The following is a 17,951-nucleotide window of genomic DNA, read 5'->3' as shown; positions in this document are numbered from 1 at the left end:
CTCGTCCTTCTCCGGGCGGCAGGCGTGGGAGCGGGGTCCCCGCCACGCACCGGGGGGATGCCGGGGCGCTGGATCCAGCCTCTCTGACTCATGCGAGCGCCTGAGCCGCTGGCAAATTTCATTACAATAACAAGGTCTGCGGGCGAATTAATTATTAACGATTATTGTTTAATATTTATACTGCAGCACAGCTACGGGCACGCTCGCTCCGGCCTCGCTGCTTCCCACCGCTGGCCGGGGCGCAAGCGGCGGCCGGTCCCCACCCCACGCTGGCAGCGGGGATGTCACGGCACGGATGCCACCTCGGGGGGGGCCTACGCAGGGGTGGGCCTCAGCGGGGCTGGGGTCCCACCAAACCCCCACGCTGCAGCGGAGAGGGGCGTGGGGAGGAGCGGGGTGGCACCAGGGGCTCTCGGCCAGGGCTGCCACACGGTGCTGGTGTCTCCCTCCCCTCTCGTGTCCGGGTCCCCATATCACATTTATTGCTGGGGGGGTCCCTGTGCCATGGCCCCTGGCCGTTTGACCAGAGGGGAGAGTGTGGGGAGCTCTCGGGCTGCAACGCAGGGGACAGAGCGAGGGGACAGAGCCGGGGTGCCCTGGGGTGGCCGTGGGTGCCGTAGGGCAGCTGTGGGTCCCCAGAAGGGCCGTCCCTCCCCGTCCCCCCCACCTCAGCTCTGCTCTGCTCCCCCACAGGGGCCCCCTCCCGCGATGTCATCCTCGTCTCAGCCATCATCACCGTCAGCCTTAGCGTCACCATCGTCCTGTGTGGCATCTGCCAGTGGTGCCAGCGCAGACTGGTAAGTGGCCCTGGGGCTGGGTGCCCGCAGGGGGGGCCGCGGGGTGGCCGTGCCCCGCGGGGGGCCGAGGGGTGCGGGGCTGCCTGCAGGCAGAGCCCATTGCCGAGCACAGTTTGCGGCGACGCCGGCTGCAGCTTTTATTTTGCTCTTTAGGAAAGGCGATAATTAAATGTTTGGGTGAAACTGTTTGTGCGGCGTGGAGGGAAGTTTCCAAATACGTATAGATACACGCTTGTGACAAGCTGCAGAGATCTGGCCCCTGTCCTGCTCGGCGCGCTCTTTTCTGCTAGAGCCCAGCAGGAAGGCAGCCAGCCTGTCCCCGTCCCCATCCCTGTCCCCATCCCCGTCCCCTCCGTGGGCTGTGCCCCCCAGCACCTCCCGCACCCCGGGGCGCCCGGCGTCGCTGAGCCCCCTCACCACCCTGCCCGGCCCTGACTGCATTTTCTTCGCGACGAGATCCAAATCTGGGTCAAGTGCTCCGAAGGCAGCGGTTTCTCTCTTGCGGCTCCCTGCACGGGAGAGCCCCCCCAGGCAGAGCCATGCCGGGAGGGGGACCCAAACCTGCCCGCAAAGCGAGGCGGCGGCTCCACGAGCGTGCCCGTGCGCCAAACGTGGGAGGAGAAGGGCAAAGCTGGCAGAGGAGCAAAGAAGTAGAAATTGGCCGGGAATACATCCAGGATGGGAACTGGAAGCCGTGTCCCCAGCCCTCGATGGCACACGGGAGCCATGGCCAAGCCGGCTGAGCCGCCAGCCCCGTGCTGGCAGCCCTCGGGGGACGGTGGCGGCGGGGCACCCGTGGGCACCGTGCCACGGACAGGCCCCGGGGGTGCCGTGGTGGGGACTGGTCTGTGCCCCCAGCCCTTCTCCTGTCCTGCTGCAGTCTCCGGGCACCTGCAGCGCCGCTCCTAATCGTTCACTAATCAGCATTAATTGCGCTCTTGTCCGCTCTGGAAGAGAGCGGCACGCCGAACCCACCGTAGGAAATGACAGCGCAGCGCCCTGATTACAAGCCCCAGTTAGGAGCGAGCGCGGCTTTGTTAGCATATGGCACCGCTTCCCTTTTGCTGGGAAGGTGAACTCAATTAATCCAACCTCAATTAAGCCTAAAATTACACCCTCCTGCCCTGTGGCGGGGCGCAGGGTGCAGCTGCTGCTCCGTCCTGGGGGTGGTGCCCAGCATGGGGACGGAGCCAGCCGCTGGGCAGGTGGCACCCACGGGAGGCCGCGAAGGCAAGGGTGAAAATTGGTGCCAAAGGAACGGAGGGCACGAGGTGCAGCCCTCCCCCTGCCATGGGGGGGGCTCCTTGCTGCCCCTGACGCTCTGCTGTCCCCATAGGGAAAGCGTTACAAGACGTCCCTGGAGACCGTGGGGACCCCAGACTCCAGCCGAGGCCGCAGCGAGAAGAAAACCATCAAGTAGGTGCCAGGGCGGGGGGAGAGGGGCAGGGGCTGCAGTGCCACACAGCGCCCTGCCCGTCGTCACCTGTGCGGGGACACCAGGATCAAGGTGCCCCGACCCTCCCAGCCGCGGAAGGACCCTCCTTGGGGACAGAGGTGGCTGTCCCCCTGTCCCCTCTGCTCCCATCGGCAGACGCTTGCCCAGCTCTCTCCCGCGGGCTTGATTTTAGGATGGGGACACTGGGCGATGGGTGGTCCCCGTGCCGTGCCAAAGCATCCCCCACTCCTGCAGTCACCCATGGGGAGTTATCGGCCCCTCGGTCAGGGCGGAGGTGTTCCCATGTCCCCCAGCCCCTGCAGGAGAGGGTCTCAGGGACTGGGGGGGCTTGCGCCTCTCTCCAGCACCCTGGGGTGCCCCTGCCAGCTTGCCTTTGGTGTGGGTGTCCCCAGGGGTGTCCCCGGGCTGGGCACGCTGAGCCCTGCCCCACGGATGGAGTGTCCTGCAGAGCGGGGACAACCAGGGGCGTGTCAGGGAGCGCGCAGTCGGGGTGCGTGTGGGGGGCTGGCAGCCAGGGGCCCCCGGCTCTGCTCCTGCACCCCCTGGCTCCGTGCGGCGCCGTGGGGACGGAGCACACTTCGCCCTGGGCAGAAAACTGCCACGGTCCCGACCAGGGCTCCGCAAACCCCGGCCTCAGTGGGGTGCAGACACCGGAGATCCTGATCCGGGATGGGGCCACATCCCGCGCGGCTCTGCCTGTGCAGCCGGCAGCATCTTGGGACCTGCGCGAGGGCAGAGCACTGCCTCTGATGCCCATGGCTCGGTGGTGGTGGCAGTGGGAGGCTCGGGATCTGCTCCCATCTCCCCACACCGGCAAAAGGGAGGGGATGGGGGGGTCCCAGCAACGGGGTACCCGGGCGCAGCCCCTCCCGTCACCGCCGCTCGTCTCCCACCCCCCTCTCAAGGCACAGCATCAGCCTCTGGACCCGGCTGCCGAGGACGCCAGGATGCGGCCCCCTGCCCAAGCCCGCGTGCGGGGTCGCAGCGCCGGCAGCTCTCTAACCCCTCTGCGTCCTTCTCTCCTTCCCAGCCTGTCTCTCCGCAGCTCTGCCCTCTCCGCCTGTCCGCCTGTCCGTTTCTCTCCGCAGGGCTCGGCCGCAGCGGCTGGCCGGGGGCGGGGGGCTGCGCTCCCCCCGGCAGGAATTCAGCTTCTCTCTCTTGTATTTCCCTCTTCTTTCTCCCCTCGTCTCCGGCCGCTGTAGCGATCTAGACAGAGACTTTTGGAATAACAATGACAACACAGTGCAGCAGAAATGGAGCTCGTACCCTCCCAAGGAGTTTATACTAAACATTTCACCTTACGCCCCGTACGGTGACCCGCGCCTTTCCCTCAAGTGAGTTTCTCCTTACCGGGCTTGCTCGCGTCTAGTGAGTACATGGGCAGCACCCACGCGCCTTCCTCCTCCTCCTCCTCCTCCTCCTCCTCCCCCCGGCCCCCCATGGGCAGCCCCATGGAGACGAGCAACCCCCCCCCACCCGCTCCCCGGTTCCCCGGGGCCCCCCGGCAGCAGGGGCTGGGGTTGCGCGTTCGGGACAGGACCCGGGGCCCCCCCGCCTCCTCCCCCCTTCATTTTGGACTTTTTTGGTTCTGCCACCTCCACCAGCCCCCCCGCGCACCCTCCGGCCAGGGGCCTCCCTTTTCTTTTTTTTGCAGTGCTGATGTCTCTCTCTCTCTCTCTCTGTCTGTCCGTCTCTTGTCTGTCTGTCCACCTCCGGCTCTCTCTCCCCCCTCCGCGTGCCCCCCCCCCCCCCCCCCCCCCCAAAACGGCTCCCCCCCCCGTCCGTCTGTCCGTCCGGCCCCTCTTCGTGTCGTCCTGGGGGGGTCCGACCGCCGGCCCGGCCCAGTGGCTCTCTGTTATCAGGGGCTAAGCTGACAGCGTCGGCCACCGCGGGGTTGGCGGGGGAGCGCGACGGCCGCCCCGGGGAGAAGCAGCGCGGCGGCGAGGACGGCATGAGGAGCAGCATCTCTGCCCACAGCGAGCCCAGCATGGGGAAGGCGGCGAGGGGCCGCTGGCACACGGTGCAGAGCCACTTGGCCGCAGGGAAGCTCAGCCTGTCCAAGTGAGTGAGCACGCACGCTCCGGCACAGCCCTCCCCCCCGGATGGGTGCCCGGGCTGGGGGCAGCAGCTCGGTGACGGCCCTGGGGCAGGAGCCGTGTCCCCACAGCACGGGGATGGCGTGGGGATGCGCGGCGGCACCAGCCCCGTCCCCACATGGCGCTGCTCCTACCCGCGGTGCCGCTGCGGGACCTGGCGCCGGCACCTGGCCCGTAGCTCTGATGCTGGGGCAGATTTGGGCACAGCTCGAGCGTTATCAGGGCTAGGGGAAAAAACGGCCTTGGTGTAGGACTCCTGCTCGTTCGGGCGCTGAGCCCAGCGCCGGGCAGTGCTGGGACGCACCGGGAGGCGAGAGGGGAAGGAGAGCGCAAGGACACGGTCCGGCACGGGACGGCTCCGTGCCAGCGGAGAGGGGAACCCCCCCGGGGTCTGCGGGGCGTGCTGAGGAAAGGCAGCGCCCCGCTGCTGCTCAAGCGCGCGCCCGCGGGCGGCTCGGCACCGCCACGGCAGGGAGTCAGGCAGGGGCTGCGGGGGGCCGGGAGCCAGGCAGACGGACGGATGGACGGACAGACAGCTGCCACCACGGGCTCCGCTCGCACAGTCCGGCAGGGGCAGAGTGAAGGGGACGGCTGTGATGCCTGCAGGCTTGTTCAGCCTCTTTTCCGCAGAGCCCGCTCGTGGTCATGTTTTGCTGCGTTTCAGGTGTTTTGGGGGGGTTCTTTCGTGCTGGGCATCCCGGGTGTGATCCGTGCCGGCAGCCGGCTGCTGTGCCATCCCGGTGCCACCATCCTACGGCCGCTCGGTGGCCCCAGGGATCCCAGGCTGGGGACAGGGGGTTGGTTTTGGGGGGCTTAAGGGGGTTGCAGTGCCCCGTCCCCAGCCGGCTCCTGCATGGCATGGTGCTGGCAGAGCCCGCGCCTCCAGCTGGCTCAGGGCCGAGCAGAGCCAGATTTAGTTTCCTGTGACGGAGAGGTTGTAAATTGAACTAATTTAGGATTTGATAGGAAACCGAAAGGAGGTCGGCGGCAGGCGCGGGGGAGGATCAACACCCCGCGTGCCTCCAGGTCCCGGCCATGGGGCCGGATCCGTCCCAGCTCTCCACTCCCCTCCCTCTCTCTCTCTTTCTCTCACCTCTCACTCTTTCTTCACCTCTTTTTTTTTATTTATTTATTCTCCCCTCCTCTGTTTCCCCACTGCTGCGATGCACGACGGCACAGCTTCACCCCACGGTTGCAGCCATCGCCCGGCCAGCCCCAGGGCAGCGCAGGGACCGGGGCTGTGGTGGGGGGGCTGCTGCTGAAGGCGACTCTCCTGTGCCGGGGGGCTCCCGGTGCACCGAGGACCCCCAGAGGGCTTTTGCCAGGCTGGCTGGGCTGCACAACCCTTGTTCTGGTGGGCTGGGCGGCTGCTGCAAAATCCCGCTGTCCGCGCTGCGTCTCCCTCGAGCCGCTATGCACGCCTGCGGTGCGGCCAGGCGCGCACCCGGCCACGCGTTTTGTCCCCGTCCCTGTCCCACCGCTGGTACAAGCCATGAGCTCCGCAGGCTCCACGGGCATCGCACTCCTTCCCGGGTCTGCGCTGGCTGCGCCCCGTGTGCCCGCAGCCCCGGCACGGGGCTGGCTGCGTGGGCAGTGATGGGCATCCCCGCCGCTCGCCTGCTCATCCCCCCTCACTGGCGGGGCAAAGCCCATCCGTGTTCTGCGGTGCTGCGTCCCCACCGCCCCCCTGCTGCCTGGCTTGGCCCCGGGGACACCCAGCTCGCTGTCCTGGGGCTCAGTCCCCATCGCTGCAGGGACCGCAGCCGGCACGGTGCTTTGGGGACGGCGAGGCTGTGAGACCCCGCGGCACGGGCTGGGTGCTGGGCTGGGAGGGACGGGGACGGGGCTGGCTGGCTGGCAGCACGTGAGCGGGCGCCAGGCGGGCACCGAGGGATTCGCCTTCACGCAGCAGCCTAATTAGCTCGCAGACGAGGTCGGTCGGCCGGCACGCTGGGAAGGCGCCGCGGCAGCAGGAGGGCACCGAGCCCCTCGCCGCCGGCGCCCGGGAGGCAGCAGCGGGGCGGCCGGCGAGATGGCGGCAGCGCGGGAGCCCGGCACTGCCGGGGAGGCCGTGCCGCGGCCGGGAGGCAGAGGAACCGCTCGCTGCAGCCGCTGGCCCCTGCCGGAGCGCTCCCTGCGCTGGGGCATCTTCTCTCTAACTCTCTTCTTTTCCTTCCTCCAATTTTGCCCCTTCACCTTCTTCTCCTTTCTCTCCTCTCCTCTGCCCTTCCTCTCCCTAAGTTTCGAGGACTCCACCTTGTCCACAGCCACTACCCTTGAGTATATCCCCACCTCAGCAGGCGACCCCAAATGCCAGAGGCCCCGCACGCTCATGCGCCAGCAAAGTCTGCAGCAGCCCCTCAGCCAGCACCAGCGAGGCAACCACAGCCAGCCCACCACCAGCCAGAGCCTGGGCCACCTCCAGGCCCACAGCGGCTCCTCCGGTGCCGGCAACCCCCGGGGCTCCCGCGGCGGCCAGGGGCGCCAGGGCATCGCCGCCGGCTCCAAGCATCGGACAGCTGGTGGCCGGAGCCGCTCCAACCCCGGCAGCTGGGACCACGTGGTGGGGCAAATCCGCAACCGCGGCTTGGACATGAAGTCCTTCCTGTAAGTTCGCTCTCGGTCCTTTCCTCTCCCCGGCGGTGCCTCCAGGCTCGGGTAAACGCTGCGCGCGGCTGGCGGCGAGCCCCGGGTCCCCCCTGTCCCATCGCTGCCTCCCGGGGGGCTGGGGAAGGGGGTCCCAAACTCCCCCAGCTTGCCTCCCACCCCGGCTTTGCCACCCGCAGCACCACAGGGAGCGCGGGGATGCAGCGATGCTCTGGCTTCGACCCCGGGGCGGTGGGGGTGACACTGGTGGGGCAGCCCCCGCGCAGGGCGACCGGCTGCGCGGCCCCGATATCGCCGCCTGCCCGCCTGCCTTCCGCCTGGGCTGCGATCTGCACGGGCAGCCAGCCGGGTGGGAGCCGCCGGAGGCGTGTGATCTTTAATCTGCCTCACACGCAGCTCCCCTATCGGCGCTGGCTTTTCAGCCTCCAGCGGCGAGGACTAATCTGCGCCCCGCGCTGTCCCCATATCTCGGCACATGACCCCGCCGCTGCTCGGCACGCTCTGTCCCCTCCTTCCTCCTCTGTCCTCCCCACGGTGCCCTCCGCCGGCCCCCGACACCCTGGGGGTCCCTCCCAGCTGCCCCCCCCCCCCCCTTCATTTGTCCCCTTCTCACCGCTGGTGGGGACAGCTGGGACAGCCCCGCGGCCCCTCTCCGCCGTGCCGCGCCGCCTGTTTGCTCCCACCAGCAGCCTCCTCGCCGGCTCCATTTGCCGGGCTCCTGATTTATAGATGAGGCTCATTAGCCATCCCCAGGGTCGTGTTCCTCTCTGTTTACCCAGCCTTGTCGCCGGTTCCAGCCCTAATTGCCGGGGGGGCCCCGCGGAGCAGGGCCGTGCCGAGCGTGCGGCGCTTCCCCGCCGCAGAGCCGCTGCCGTTGACCGCCGCCGCGCTGCGGAGCCATTAACGCTGCTTCTGCTCCTTGCTCTGCTTACCCTCCCGCCCGGCTCCCGGCACCACCGCGCGGGTGCAGTTTCGGGCCCCGGGATGCTGTGCTGGCGACACCGGCCGAGGACAGGGGTGGCCGTGGTGCCGGGGGCGAGTTGGGCGGGAGCCAGCACCTTTCTCCCCACAGCCCTCGCCCGTCCCCGACGCTGTTTCCTCCGCAGGGGCCGGTGGTGGAGTGCTCCCCACGCTGCCGTCCCCGGCTGTCCCTGCCCGCGGGGCCGCCGCTGCAGCGGGTCCCCCGCCTGACGCTGTGTTCTCCTCTCTCTTTCTCTCTCTCCCGTTCTGCTTCCTCCCCGCGTGCGGGGCCGCCTGGGCAGGGAAGGCCGGATGGTGGTGTTATCCCTGGTTTTGGGACTCTCAGAGCAAGATGACTTTGCCAATATCCCCGACCTGCAACCTGCTGGGACGCAGCCGAACCAGCCGAACGCTCAGGGGGACAAGAGGTATGAGTAAGGAAGAGGGCAGTCCCGCAGCAGGAGGAGACCAGGGCCTCACCCAGGGTGGAGGAGGAGGAGGAGGCCGGCCTCGCGGAGCGCCCAGGTTGGAGCGGCCAGGCAGCGGGCACGGCGACGTCTGCAGACGCTGGCAGCTCTCCTCGCCGGCCCCCGCGGTCCTGCCACTGGAGCGGCGACGCCGAGCAGACCCCGACCCCTTCCTCCCCCTCCTTCCCTCCCCGCCTTCCCTCCGTCCATCCCCATCCTCATCGCCGCCAGCGTCGTGCTGTCTGCATGCCGGGGGGCTTGGCGCGGCCGTCGCACCGAGCAGGGCAGAGACGCCGCGCCGGGAGAACGGGGGCGTGCAGGGAGCGGGCACGGCGCGGCCAGGCTGGCGGGGACCCCATAAAGCGTTGCCAGCTGAGACGCATCGCATCCCAACGCGCTTCTCATCCGCCACCGGTGCCCAGGGGTGGGCAGCATGCCTGGGACGTGGGGGCAGCTCAGCCACCAGGCTCCTTGCCGGGGGCTGCCCAAAGCTCCCGCGGCTGGCGCCGGTGGCAGAGCCCGGCCGGACCCGAGCGGCGAGGAGCAGAGCAGCCCCGGGCGGTGTCGATGCCGTCTTTGGGGAGGTGCGAAGCAGGCGGGTGCTGCCTCCCCGCGTGATCAGCGTGTTAATGAACCGGCTCCGTTCTCGCCCACCGGCTATTTTTACCCTGCTCGGCTCGGTTTCGCTCCATGTTTTAGCACTTCCCCCCCGACCCAGCGCCACGCAGCCGCTCGCAGCCCCGTCCCCGCCATCACAGCGCGAGCATGGCCGTCATGCCTCCATCTCCTTCCCCTGCCCCCTCGGCCCCGAGGGGCTCGGCCGGCGGGGGGGACAGCTCCCCACCGGCACTCCTCCGCCTCGAAACGTTTCCTCCGTCCCCATCTCTTGGCTTCTTCCTTCTAGCCCATCCCCAGTGGCTCCAGCCAAGCGCCTCGGTTCGTCTCCTGTGCCTCTGGCCAAGCTCTCTGTCCACCCTGCTCCTCTCTCTCCCCTTCCCTCCCTCCAGGCCGGCCATCCCGTGGTGGAAGACGCTGCTCCTCCTCCTCTCTCTTGCTCTTCCTCCCTTTCTCTTGCTGGCCCACGACCGCCGCTGGTGCACATCGCGGCCCAGGCAGCTCCAGCGACACCACACCCGCCCGGCCCCGCCGCCGCTGTCTCTCCTCCGCCTTCACTCTGTTTTTAACCTGACTTTGCCTCTCCAGCTCTCTCAGTTTCTTCATCCTCCCCGTGCGCCGTCACACCTGTGTGAGGGGGCTGCCCTCAGCTCCCCGCCCCCGGCGCCGCCTCCATCCCCACTGCTCCCAGGTCTCCGGCGTCTCCATTGGCGCGTGCCTGCGTGTGCTTGCCGTGTCGGTGGGCGTCCTGTGTGCATGCGTGGCTTTGCCACCCCGGGGTCAGCGCTGCCGAGGTCCGTGCGTCCTGGCGCTGCGCCTGTTGTCCGTCTGTCAGTTTGTCCCCGCGCCTTGGCTTGTGTTGGAGTCGTGCCATCCCCGCGGCCGGGGCGCAAGTGCGTGTGCGCGCGCACGTCCCCTCCTTCCTCAGGTCTGTCCCCGCCGCCGTGTGCCTGTGTCCCCCGTTGTCCCTGTGCCTCACGGCAGCGTGGTCCCGGTGTGTGCCCACCCGCCTCCATTGCTGCTCTGTCCGTCCGCAGCTCCCCCCGGCCCCATGCCCGGCGTCCCCGCAGCCACCAGGACAGGCGCCCGAGACCCGTACGGGGACAGACGGGGTGGGTGTTCCGGCTGCAGGACACCAGGGAAGGTGGCCCTGGGTCAGCGGTGACCCGAGAGGGGATGCTTATCAGCCAGGCACTGAGCACCGGGGCTCGGCCACACGGCCAGCACTGGGTGGGCGCAGCCAAAGCCAGGAGTGCTGGAGAGGACCCCTGGGGCCAGGAGGTGGCCGGGGGCGGTGGCTGCGCCTTGCCGGGCTGACGGTGTGCCCGGTGAGCTGGCCGTGAGGGACTGAGCTGCGCACCGGGGCTGGCACCACCAGGGATGCCCACAGGCTGCTGTGGGTGGCCGGCATCTCCGCAGCCCGGCTCTGCCTGGATCCGGCCCACCGGGGCACCCCAGGCTGCGGGCATCTCCTCGGGGCCCCCCCGGCCCCGCTCTAGGGCGCTGCTTCTCTTTCCCCAGGTTGCCAGCCGGCGGCAAGGCGGTGAACACCGCACCCGTGCCTGGGCAGACGCAGAACGACGAGTCCGACCGCAAGACGGAGCCGCGCTCCTCTGTCTCCGACCTGGTGAACTCCCTGACCAGCGAGATGCTCATGGTGGGTGCCACGGGTGGGCAGGGCCGCTGGCCTCCGTCCCTCGCCTGCGCCCATCTGGGCATCCCCTTGCACCGCCCCGGCAGTCCCAACCCACGCTGCTGAGTCCCCGTCACGGGGAGCTGTGCCGGGGCCGTGACGGACGGGCTGTCAGGAGGGATTTGGCTAATTGGTGCTCCCCGTCCCCGCGGAGCGGAACCAGGAGACGGGAGAGGCTGATGCCCGCTGACAGCTCCCGCCGCAGAGCCGGAGACGCCGGCGCTCGGGGCCCTGCGCACGCAGCTCCAGGGCGGTGGTTGTGGCTCCAGCCCAGCACGGCGCGGCCGAAACAGCCGCGAGCAAGACGGCCGCCGCTCACGACCCCTTCTTCCCCCGCCGCAGCTCTCACCGGGCTCCGAGGACGATGAGGGCCACGATGGCTCCAGCCGGGAGAACCTGGGCCGCATCCAGTTCAGCGTCGGCTACAACTTCCAGGAGTCCACCCTGACTGTCAAGATCATGAAGGCCCAGGAGCTGCCGGCCAAGGACTTCAGCGGCACCAGCGACCCCTTCGTCAAGATCTACCTGCTCCCTGACAAGAAGCACAAGCTGGAGACCAAGGTGAAGCGGAAGAACCTGAACCCGCACTGGAACGAGACCTTCCTCTTCGAAGGTAAGGGCTGGGAGGCACTGGGATGGCAGCGGAGCGGCTGCCACCCGGGGCAGGCTCTCCGGTGGCTGCCGGTGACGAGCGGGGCCGCCCGCTACTGCCGGTGCGAACCTCTCCCAGCTCTCGAGCTGCCTCCTCATCGCCTCCGTCTCCGCCGCAGGGTTCCCCTACGAGAAGGTGGTGCAGCGGGTGCTGTACCTCCAGGTCCTGGACTACGACCGCTTCAGCCGCAACGACCCCATCGGGGAGGTGTCCATCCCCCTCAACAAGGTGGACCTCACCCAGATGCAGACCTTCTGGAAGGACCTGAAGCCGTGCAGCGACGGCAGCGTAAGGCCCGTGGGGACGGTCCCCGGGGGGGCTGCCCTTGTCCCCGCAGTGTCCCAAAGGGGCCAAGTCCTGGGGCCACGCCGGGGGCGCGTGCTGGCTCGGGTGCTCCTGCGGGGTGTCCACACGGGGCTGCTCGTGCCTCGTCGTCCCCACCTCGCCGTGATAGGAAGGCATTAAGGAGCCCAAACCAAGCGTCTCTTTTGGGGTCAGGCTGAGATATTTCAGGGAGATCTAAAATTACAGTTTGCTTTTTCTCCTGCCTCCAACAGGAGCAGAAAGCATCCCGCAGGGGGTGGCCCCAAAAAAGGTCCCACTTGGGATGGTCCTGAAATGTCCTGCTGGCAATCACCCCAGAAATGTGTGTCCCCCCCCCCGAGGATGGCCCCTTTTTCTCCACCTTTGGGGTGGCTCTGGGTGTCCCCAGCCCACCGCCCCGGTCCCATGGTGGGATGTGGAGGGGTTTGGGCACCTGGAGGGGCTGTGGCCAGGCTGGGCGCACCGCAGCGAGGAGCGGGCGCCTTTGGGGAGCCCGTCTCAGGGCGGGGGGGCTCTAACAGCCTCTGCGCCCCCCCAGGGAAGCCGTGGGGAGCTGCTGCTGTCGCTGTGCTACAACCCCTCCGCCAACTCCATCGTGGTGAACATCATCAAAGCGCGGAACCTCAAAGCCATGGACATCGGGGGCACGTCAGGTACGAGCGCCCCGGGCATCGCCCCCCAACACCCACCCGGGGGGCCGGGCCCTGTCCCTGCACGCGGCCGGGGCTGAGCACCACGCTGTGCCCCCCGGCAGACCCCTACGTGAAGGTGTGGCTGATGTACAAGGACAAGCGGGTGGAGAAGAAGAAGACGGTGGTGATGAAGCGGTGCCTGAACCCCGTCTTCAACGAGTCCTTCTCCTTCGACATCCCCACGGAGCGGCTGCGCGAGACGACCATCGTCATCACCGTCATGGACAAGGACAGGCTGAGCCGCAACGATGTCATCGGCAAGGTGGGTCCGGCCCCCAAAAACCGGTGCGATGGACCCCGCATCCGTAGGGCGCTCGGCTCGTTAGGCTAACGATGACAAACGAGCGCAGTCAGCCCCGTTATTGCCGCAGAGAGGCAATTAGCCGCTGGCGCGGCAGCACCCGATCGAACCCGGGGAAGGGGGGGGGGGAAACGACACCGCGGGTGAGGGGCAGAGGTGCCGGTGTCCCCGGGGGGGCAGTCAGAGGGTCGGAGGGACAGAGGGACGGCGCGTGACGGCGCGTGTCCCCACAGATCTACCTGTCCTGGAAGAGCGGCCCCGGCGAGGTGAAGCACTGGAAGGACATGATCGCCCGGCCCCGGCAGGCGGTGGCACAGTGGCACCAGCTGAAAGCCTGAGCCCCCCCCCCGGCCCCGGGGCAGGACAGGGGCGGGACGGCGGTGGCCCCGCGGTGGAGGGTGGGGGACGGATGGACAGACGGACGGAGCGCCCCCGTCCCCATCCCCAGCGCCGGGCAGGTCTCCCGCGAGTGCTTCCAGCCCCCGTCCCCCCGGCCCCCCCCCCCCCCCCCCCCCCCCAGTGTCATCCCACATTTTGGGAGGCTGCCGGTGCGAGGGGGGGTCCCGCCTCCCCCCTTTCAGCCCAGTCAGACCTCTCCCAGCTGCCAGCGTCACCCCAGCGGGAGCCACACGTCCTGCCTGGGGACGTCCCCGTACCCTGCCCCGTCCCATCCCACCCCCCCAGCCCCGGGGGCACCCCAGGGATCGGAAGCCATGCCGCAGCTCGTTAGCCAAAGCGGGCACATCCAGCGGGGTTTGCTGCTTTACCTCCGTCCCGGCACGTCCCCCGCGCTCCTGATGCCACTGCATCCCCCCCGCGGTGGCACCCAGGGGTGCTGCACCCTGGCCATCTCCTCACGGGGTGGCCCGGGGCCCGCAAGAGTGCCCAGCGGGGGGGTCCTGTGTGAGGATGGAGCGGGTGCCACCGTCCCCACGCCGTGCAGAGCGGTGTCCTTGTCCCCACTGTTGGCTGCAGGGGGCTGGCACCCAGCGGCAGCATCCCCAAGGTGCCCACACCTCCCCGCTGTCACCGCGGTGGGTGTCCTCCCCTTGCCATGGGCCGGTGGCGTTGGAGGCAGCAGGACGGCAGCAGCGTTGGCTGTGACACGTCACCGGCAGGCAGCGCCGCTCAGTGTCCCTCCCCAGGGCTCCCTGCTCCACCAGGGATGCCGTGGCCAGCGTGTGCGTGTATCCTCGGGGTGTCCCCATGCCAGGGACATCGGCCAAGCCCTCCCGCAGTGGGGCTGCTGCCCCCCTCCGCAGCCATCTCAGGTAGGGGACGGCCACCCCCTGCCCACCACGGGGACACCGAAGGAGCTGGGCTCTGCACCCCTGTCTTCCTGTGGCCACCACAGTGTCACCCAGCACGTGCCAAGGACACTGCCCCCCATGGGGACCGGCCTGAGAGCGGGGTGCCAACTGCCCAGAGCACCACAGGCAGGGTCATGAGCGTCGTCCCTGCGTCACAGCGTCCCCGGTACGGGCACCCAGGGGTGCCCCGCAGCTGGGACACCCCCACGAGCATCGGTGCCATCCCTTCGGGCTGAGCCCCAGCCACCGGGGTCGATTCATCGCATGGGGGACCCTGCGCCAGACCTCCCCAAAAAAACAAGGAGCAGCCATCAAGGGGATGCTGTCCCCCCCGTGTCCCCCGCCCGGCTGCCTGCCCTCGGGGGACTCGCTGCTGGGGGACAAGTGGCCCTGGGGACACGGTGGCACCGTCCCTGTCCTGCCGCCAGCAAGTGTCCAGCAGCCACCGGAGACCCCCCGTTAGACCATTTCAGACAATCTGGAGAGAAGTCATAATTCTGCTACTACAGTAATAATAACGCTTTTAGGGACATTTGTATTTTTATCACATTTCTCTCTTTTTTTAACATAACAGAGGAGATTCACGCACCTGGGGAAGGGGCTGCAGCTGGGCTCGCGCACAAAGCCAAGGGGTGGCAGGGTCCCCAGTGCCAGGCACTGCGTCGGGCTGTGCCGGGGTCCCCACAAGCGGGGTCTGTGGGCAGGGGTGCCCGTCCCCCCCCTGCCCCCCCCCCCCGCTCCTCGGGGAAGGGTGGGCTCCCCGGGGCTGTGTGTTCATTTTTAACTCTAGAGCTCTTAGCCGTTATCTTGTTCAGGTATCTCTCTTCTTCATGTGACGGTAACATCCAACTGGTGTGTAAAATAGAGAAAAAATGAAAAAAAAAATGAAAAAAAAGGAAAAAAAAAAAAAAAACACACAAACCCCAGGGCGGCCGGGGGGCGGGAGTGCTGTGGATGGGGCGCACTGGGTGATCCCAGGAGGCGGGGGCAGAGGGGGGGCACGGCCCCGGCGGAGGCAGGGGCGCCTCTTTGCAGAATCCTATTTTTGGGGAGCGGGGCCCCTCGTTTTCTGGAGGCAGCCCCTGCTCTCAGTAATAAAGGACAGTCAGAACTGCCAGCGTGCCTCGTCTCTGGGCTGGGGGGGGCGGCCCCGCGGTCCCCCGGTGGCTGTGCCAGCAGCGGGTGTGGGTTGGGGGGTGGGCTGGGGGTCCCCGGGGGGCTTTGTACCCGCTGGGTACAACACCACCGTGCCCAGGGCCATCCCGCCAGGGCGCCTGTCCCCAGAGCGGGGGGTACACAGGCTGCCAGCGAGCCCGGGGCGCCAGCGGCACCACAAAGGCTCGAGTTGCTGTGATAAATAATTGAGCGGGCGCTGGTCGTGAATAAGTAAAGGAAACTCCAGACGTGGGGCTGGCGGGGGGCGATGTGCTCGGGGCCGCGTGGTGCTGGATGAGGCCGGGGTGCTGGGGGCACGCCGGAGCCTGGTTCTCCCGGCGACCGGGGTCTTTTGAAGGAGGAGAGCGGGGTGACGCGCTCGGTCCCGGTGCTCCCGTCACGGGGAGCCCGTCCTCGCCGCCGCGCTCCCGGTGGCTGCACCTTTGTGCCCGCAGTCAGCAGGAGCAGATGGAAATAGCAGCACGCTCCCAGCTGCGGCGGGGACACGCGGCGTGGTGCGCGGGGAGCTGCGAGGAGGCAGGGATATATATAGAGGCAGACGTATGGATGATGATGCACTGCACACACGCCTCCCGAAGATGCCAGCAGCCCCGAAGGCTCGTGCGTAGCAGAAACGTGGCAGGTCCCGGACACCAGCCCGGGACGGGCACAAATCCCACACCCAAGCTGGGAATCGGGATCCAGGGTGGGAATAGGCACTGGAGAGGCAGGGACCCCCTCGGCAAGCGTTGCCTTCCGTGCCGTTTCAGTGTCACCCTGTCCGTGGATGTAGTCCCCGCTGCGGGGGGAGGCTGGCGGCAGCCCCGGCTGTCACCCTGCGGCGGTGGCACAGCCCTGCTCGAGGGAAAGCAGCTTCTTAATGGCGTTGAAAACAGCCGCGGTTCCTGCTGCAAAGCGGAGGAAAAAGCCCAAAGAAGGCAGAGGATGTGGTGGGCACGCGGGCTTGGCTGCCGGGCGCCCAGCCCAACCCCTCGCGATTAAAAGCGGATGCGCGGTCTGTGCCCTCCGGTGAGCCGAGACCTCAGAGGTGGCACGGGGGTGGGCAGAGGGAACGGGACCGCATCCAGCCCTAAAAATAGGAATAAGCTGGCCCTGCTGCGCAGCGCTGACAGACCGAGTTCAACCCCCTTCCCAGATACCTCCCCCTTCCCTGCTGCGGCCGAACCCAAAGCCTCTCCACACCAGATTTGCTGGGTTTGTGCTTTTTATTGCCAGGGTTTGGTACAAATGGGGCTTGAGGAGGGGAAGAGGGACGGTGAGCCTGCAGCCCTGTCTCCAGAGCCTGATTTTGGGCAGGGCGTGGGACTCCTCTTCCCACTGCCGAGAGGCGAACCCCTTCGCAGGCTTGGGAGTGGGTGCACAGGTGAGGCTTTCCATCTTCCCAAGCCTGGAAGCGGCAGGCGGGGGGTCTCTGGGTGCAGAAGAGGTTTGTGCGTTTGTCTCAATCCTTGACGCTCTTCGGGGCAACGGGGTCTGCATGCCAAGACGCAAACAGCGTTGCTCCTTTCTGTCTTGCCCCATGGAGCCAGGAGCAAAAGGCACCCATGGAGGCGGTGAGGCACCTGCAGCTCGTTGTAGGAAAGTCACCAGAGCTGTGCTCCTGGGACACTGGCTTCTCAGGGATGCCTGGCTGCCTGTCCCGTGGGCGAGCGGGGTCTGCAGGGCCACCTGTCAGGTGGAGGGAGGCTTCCCTTGTCCGATGCTGGAGCCCCATGCTTACGCAGGGTGCTCTACGGTGGACTTGCAGATGCAAGCCACGAGCCCTGTGTGTCCAGGTGGCGGCTCTTTGCAGTCCCAGCAAACTGTGGACTGTTTTCCCTTGAGCAGGGGTCGCAGGCTTCCTGTTCCACCTGCCCTAGGCAGGAGACGCTGGTCCTCGGCAGCCCGGCGGAGGCTCCCCATCCCTTTGCAGCGCGTCCCGGGGGTGTCCGGCTGCGGCGCAGCGCCTCACGTCTCCCCCGGGGAGTCCGGCAGGGCCGCGGCGTCGCCCTCCGCGTCCCCCAGCAGCGGGGAGCCGTCCCCAGGGGCCACCGGGGAGGCCTCGACGCCTTCCTCCTCCTCCTCCTCCTTATCATCCTGGCACCGGAGGCCCTTCAGGCGCTCCTCCCGCTCCTCCATGTACTCCTGCGCCCCGTCGCCCACCAGCCGCACGGCGTCGGCCACGCGGGGCGGCTGCCGCACGGGGTTGTGGTCGTAGGAGAGCAGGCGCAGGCCGGCCAGGCCGGCCAGGTCGGGGAAGCGGGCGATGCGGTTGCGGTCCAGGTCGAGGACGCGGAGCTGGCCCATGCACAGCAGGGCCTGGGGGAACTCCTCGAAGCGGTTGCCGTAGAGCCAGAGCCCGCGCAGGCCGGCCATGCGGGGCAGCGCGGCGGGCAGGCGCGCCAGGCGGTTGTCGCCCAGCTGCAGGCTGCGCAGGCCGGGCAGGCGCAGCAGGGCGCGGGGGAAGCGTGCCACGGCGTTGCCCTCCAGCCAGAGGCAGCGCAGGCTCTGCAGGCGGGCGAAGGCGGGCGGCAGCCCCCGCAGCCCGTTGCGGCCCAGGTAGAGGTGCGCCAGGCTGGGCAGGCGGCACAGCGCCTCGGGCACCTCCAGCAGCTCGTTGCCGTCCAGGGCCAGCGTGCGGAGGTGCCGCAGCGCCGCCAGCTCGGCCGGCAGCTCCCGCAGCCCCGCGCCGCTCAGGTACAGCTTGATGAGCCCGCGCTGCGCCCACAGCGCCGCCGGCAGCCGCCCGCCGCGCACCTCCAGACGCTGCTCCGCGCCCCCGGGGCCCTCGGCCGACGCCGGCCGCGCCGAGCCGCCGCTGCCCAT

General features: G+C 68.5%; 2 protein-coding genes and 1 long non-coding RNA gene across 5 annotated transcripts; 1 reads left to right on the top strand and 2 right to left on the bottom strand.

Moving 5' to 3' along the window:
* The first annotated feature begins 220 nt into the window (after positions 1–220).
* SYT7 (synaptotagmin 7) lies at positions 221–15,085 on the top strand. 3 transcript variants are annotated; one of them, XM_035326631.1, is made up of 13 exons: positions 221–531; positions 694–797; positions 2,134–2,213; positions 3,456–3,587; positions 4,099–4,314; positions 6,591–6,956; positions 8,219–8,344; positions 10,520–10,655; positions 11,034–11,304; positions 11,462–11,631; positions 12,206–12,320; positions 12,422–12,621; positions 12,894–15,085. In XM_035326631.1, the coding sequence occupies exons 1-13, from the start codon at positions 282–284 to the stop codon at positions 12,996–12,998; spliced, it is 2,271 nt and encodes a 756-aa protein (XP_035182522.1). In that variant the 5' UTR covers positions 221–281; the 3' UTR covers positions 12,999–15,085. The 3 variants fall into 3 exon arrangements, with proteins under 3 accessions (XP_035182522.1, XP_035182524.1, XP_035182525.1); XM_035326633.1 differs by lacking the exons at positions 6,591–6,956; positions 8,219–8,344 and having other exon boundaries at positions 225–531; XM_035326634.1 differs by lacking the exons at positions 3,456–3,587; positions 4,099–4,314; positions 6,591–6,956; positions 8,219–8,344 and having other exon boundaries at positions 225–531.
* LOC118167383 lies at positions 4,477–15,538 on the bottom strand. The gene is made up of 3 exons (XR_004751109.1): positions 15,527–15,538; positions 10,907–10,913; positions 4,477–4,605 (listed from the first exon to the last, which is right to left on the bottom strand). It is a non-coding gene; the product is annotated as an uncharacterized LOC118167383 (long non-coding RNA).
* A 1,021-nt stretch (positions 15,539–16,559) lies between these two features.
* On the bottom strand, positions 16,560–17,951 carry LRRC10B (leucine rich repeat containing 10B). Its single transcript, XM_035326678.1, has 2 exons — positions 17,080–17,951; positions 16,560–16,945 (listed from the first exon to the last, which is right to left on the bottom strand). Exon 1 carries the CDS (start codon positions 17,949–17,951, stop codon positions 17,094–17,096), a length of 858 nt encoding a protein of 285 aa, XP_035182569.1. The 3' UTR covers positions 16,560–16,945; positions 17,080–17,093.

Source organism: Oxyura jamaicensis, chromosome 5 (assembly GCF_011077185.1).
Source record: "Oxyura jamaicensis isolate SHBP4307 breed ruddy duck chromosome 5, BPBGC_Ojam_1.0, whole genome shotgun sequence".
NCBI lineage: Eukaryota > Metazoa > Chordata > Aves > Anseriformes > Anatidae > Oxyura > Oxyura jamaicensis.
The sequence above is the reverse complement of the archived record's forward strand: the minus strand, read 5'-3'. Positions and strand labels throughout refer to the sequence as shown.

Bases quoted from the DNA above. Each gene is read 5' to 3' on its own strand.
- SYT7 (XM_035326631.1), top strand. From the start codon at position 282: ATGTCACGGCACGGATGCCACCTCGGGGGGGGCCTACGCAGGGGTGGG. The intron at 4,315-6,590 runs GTGAGTGAGCAC...CCTCTCCCTAAG, and splicing joins GGGAAGCTCAGCCTGTCCAA to TTTCGAGGACTCCACCTTGT. The intron at 11,632-12,205 runs GTAAGGCCCGTG...GCGCCCCCCCAG, and splicing joins AGCCGTGCAGCGACGGCAGC to GGAAGCCGTGGGGAGCTGCT.
- LRRC10B (XM_035326678.1), bottom strand. From the start codon at position 17,951: ATGGGCAGCGGCGGCTCGGCGCGGCCGGCGTCGGCCGAGGGCCCCGGG.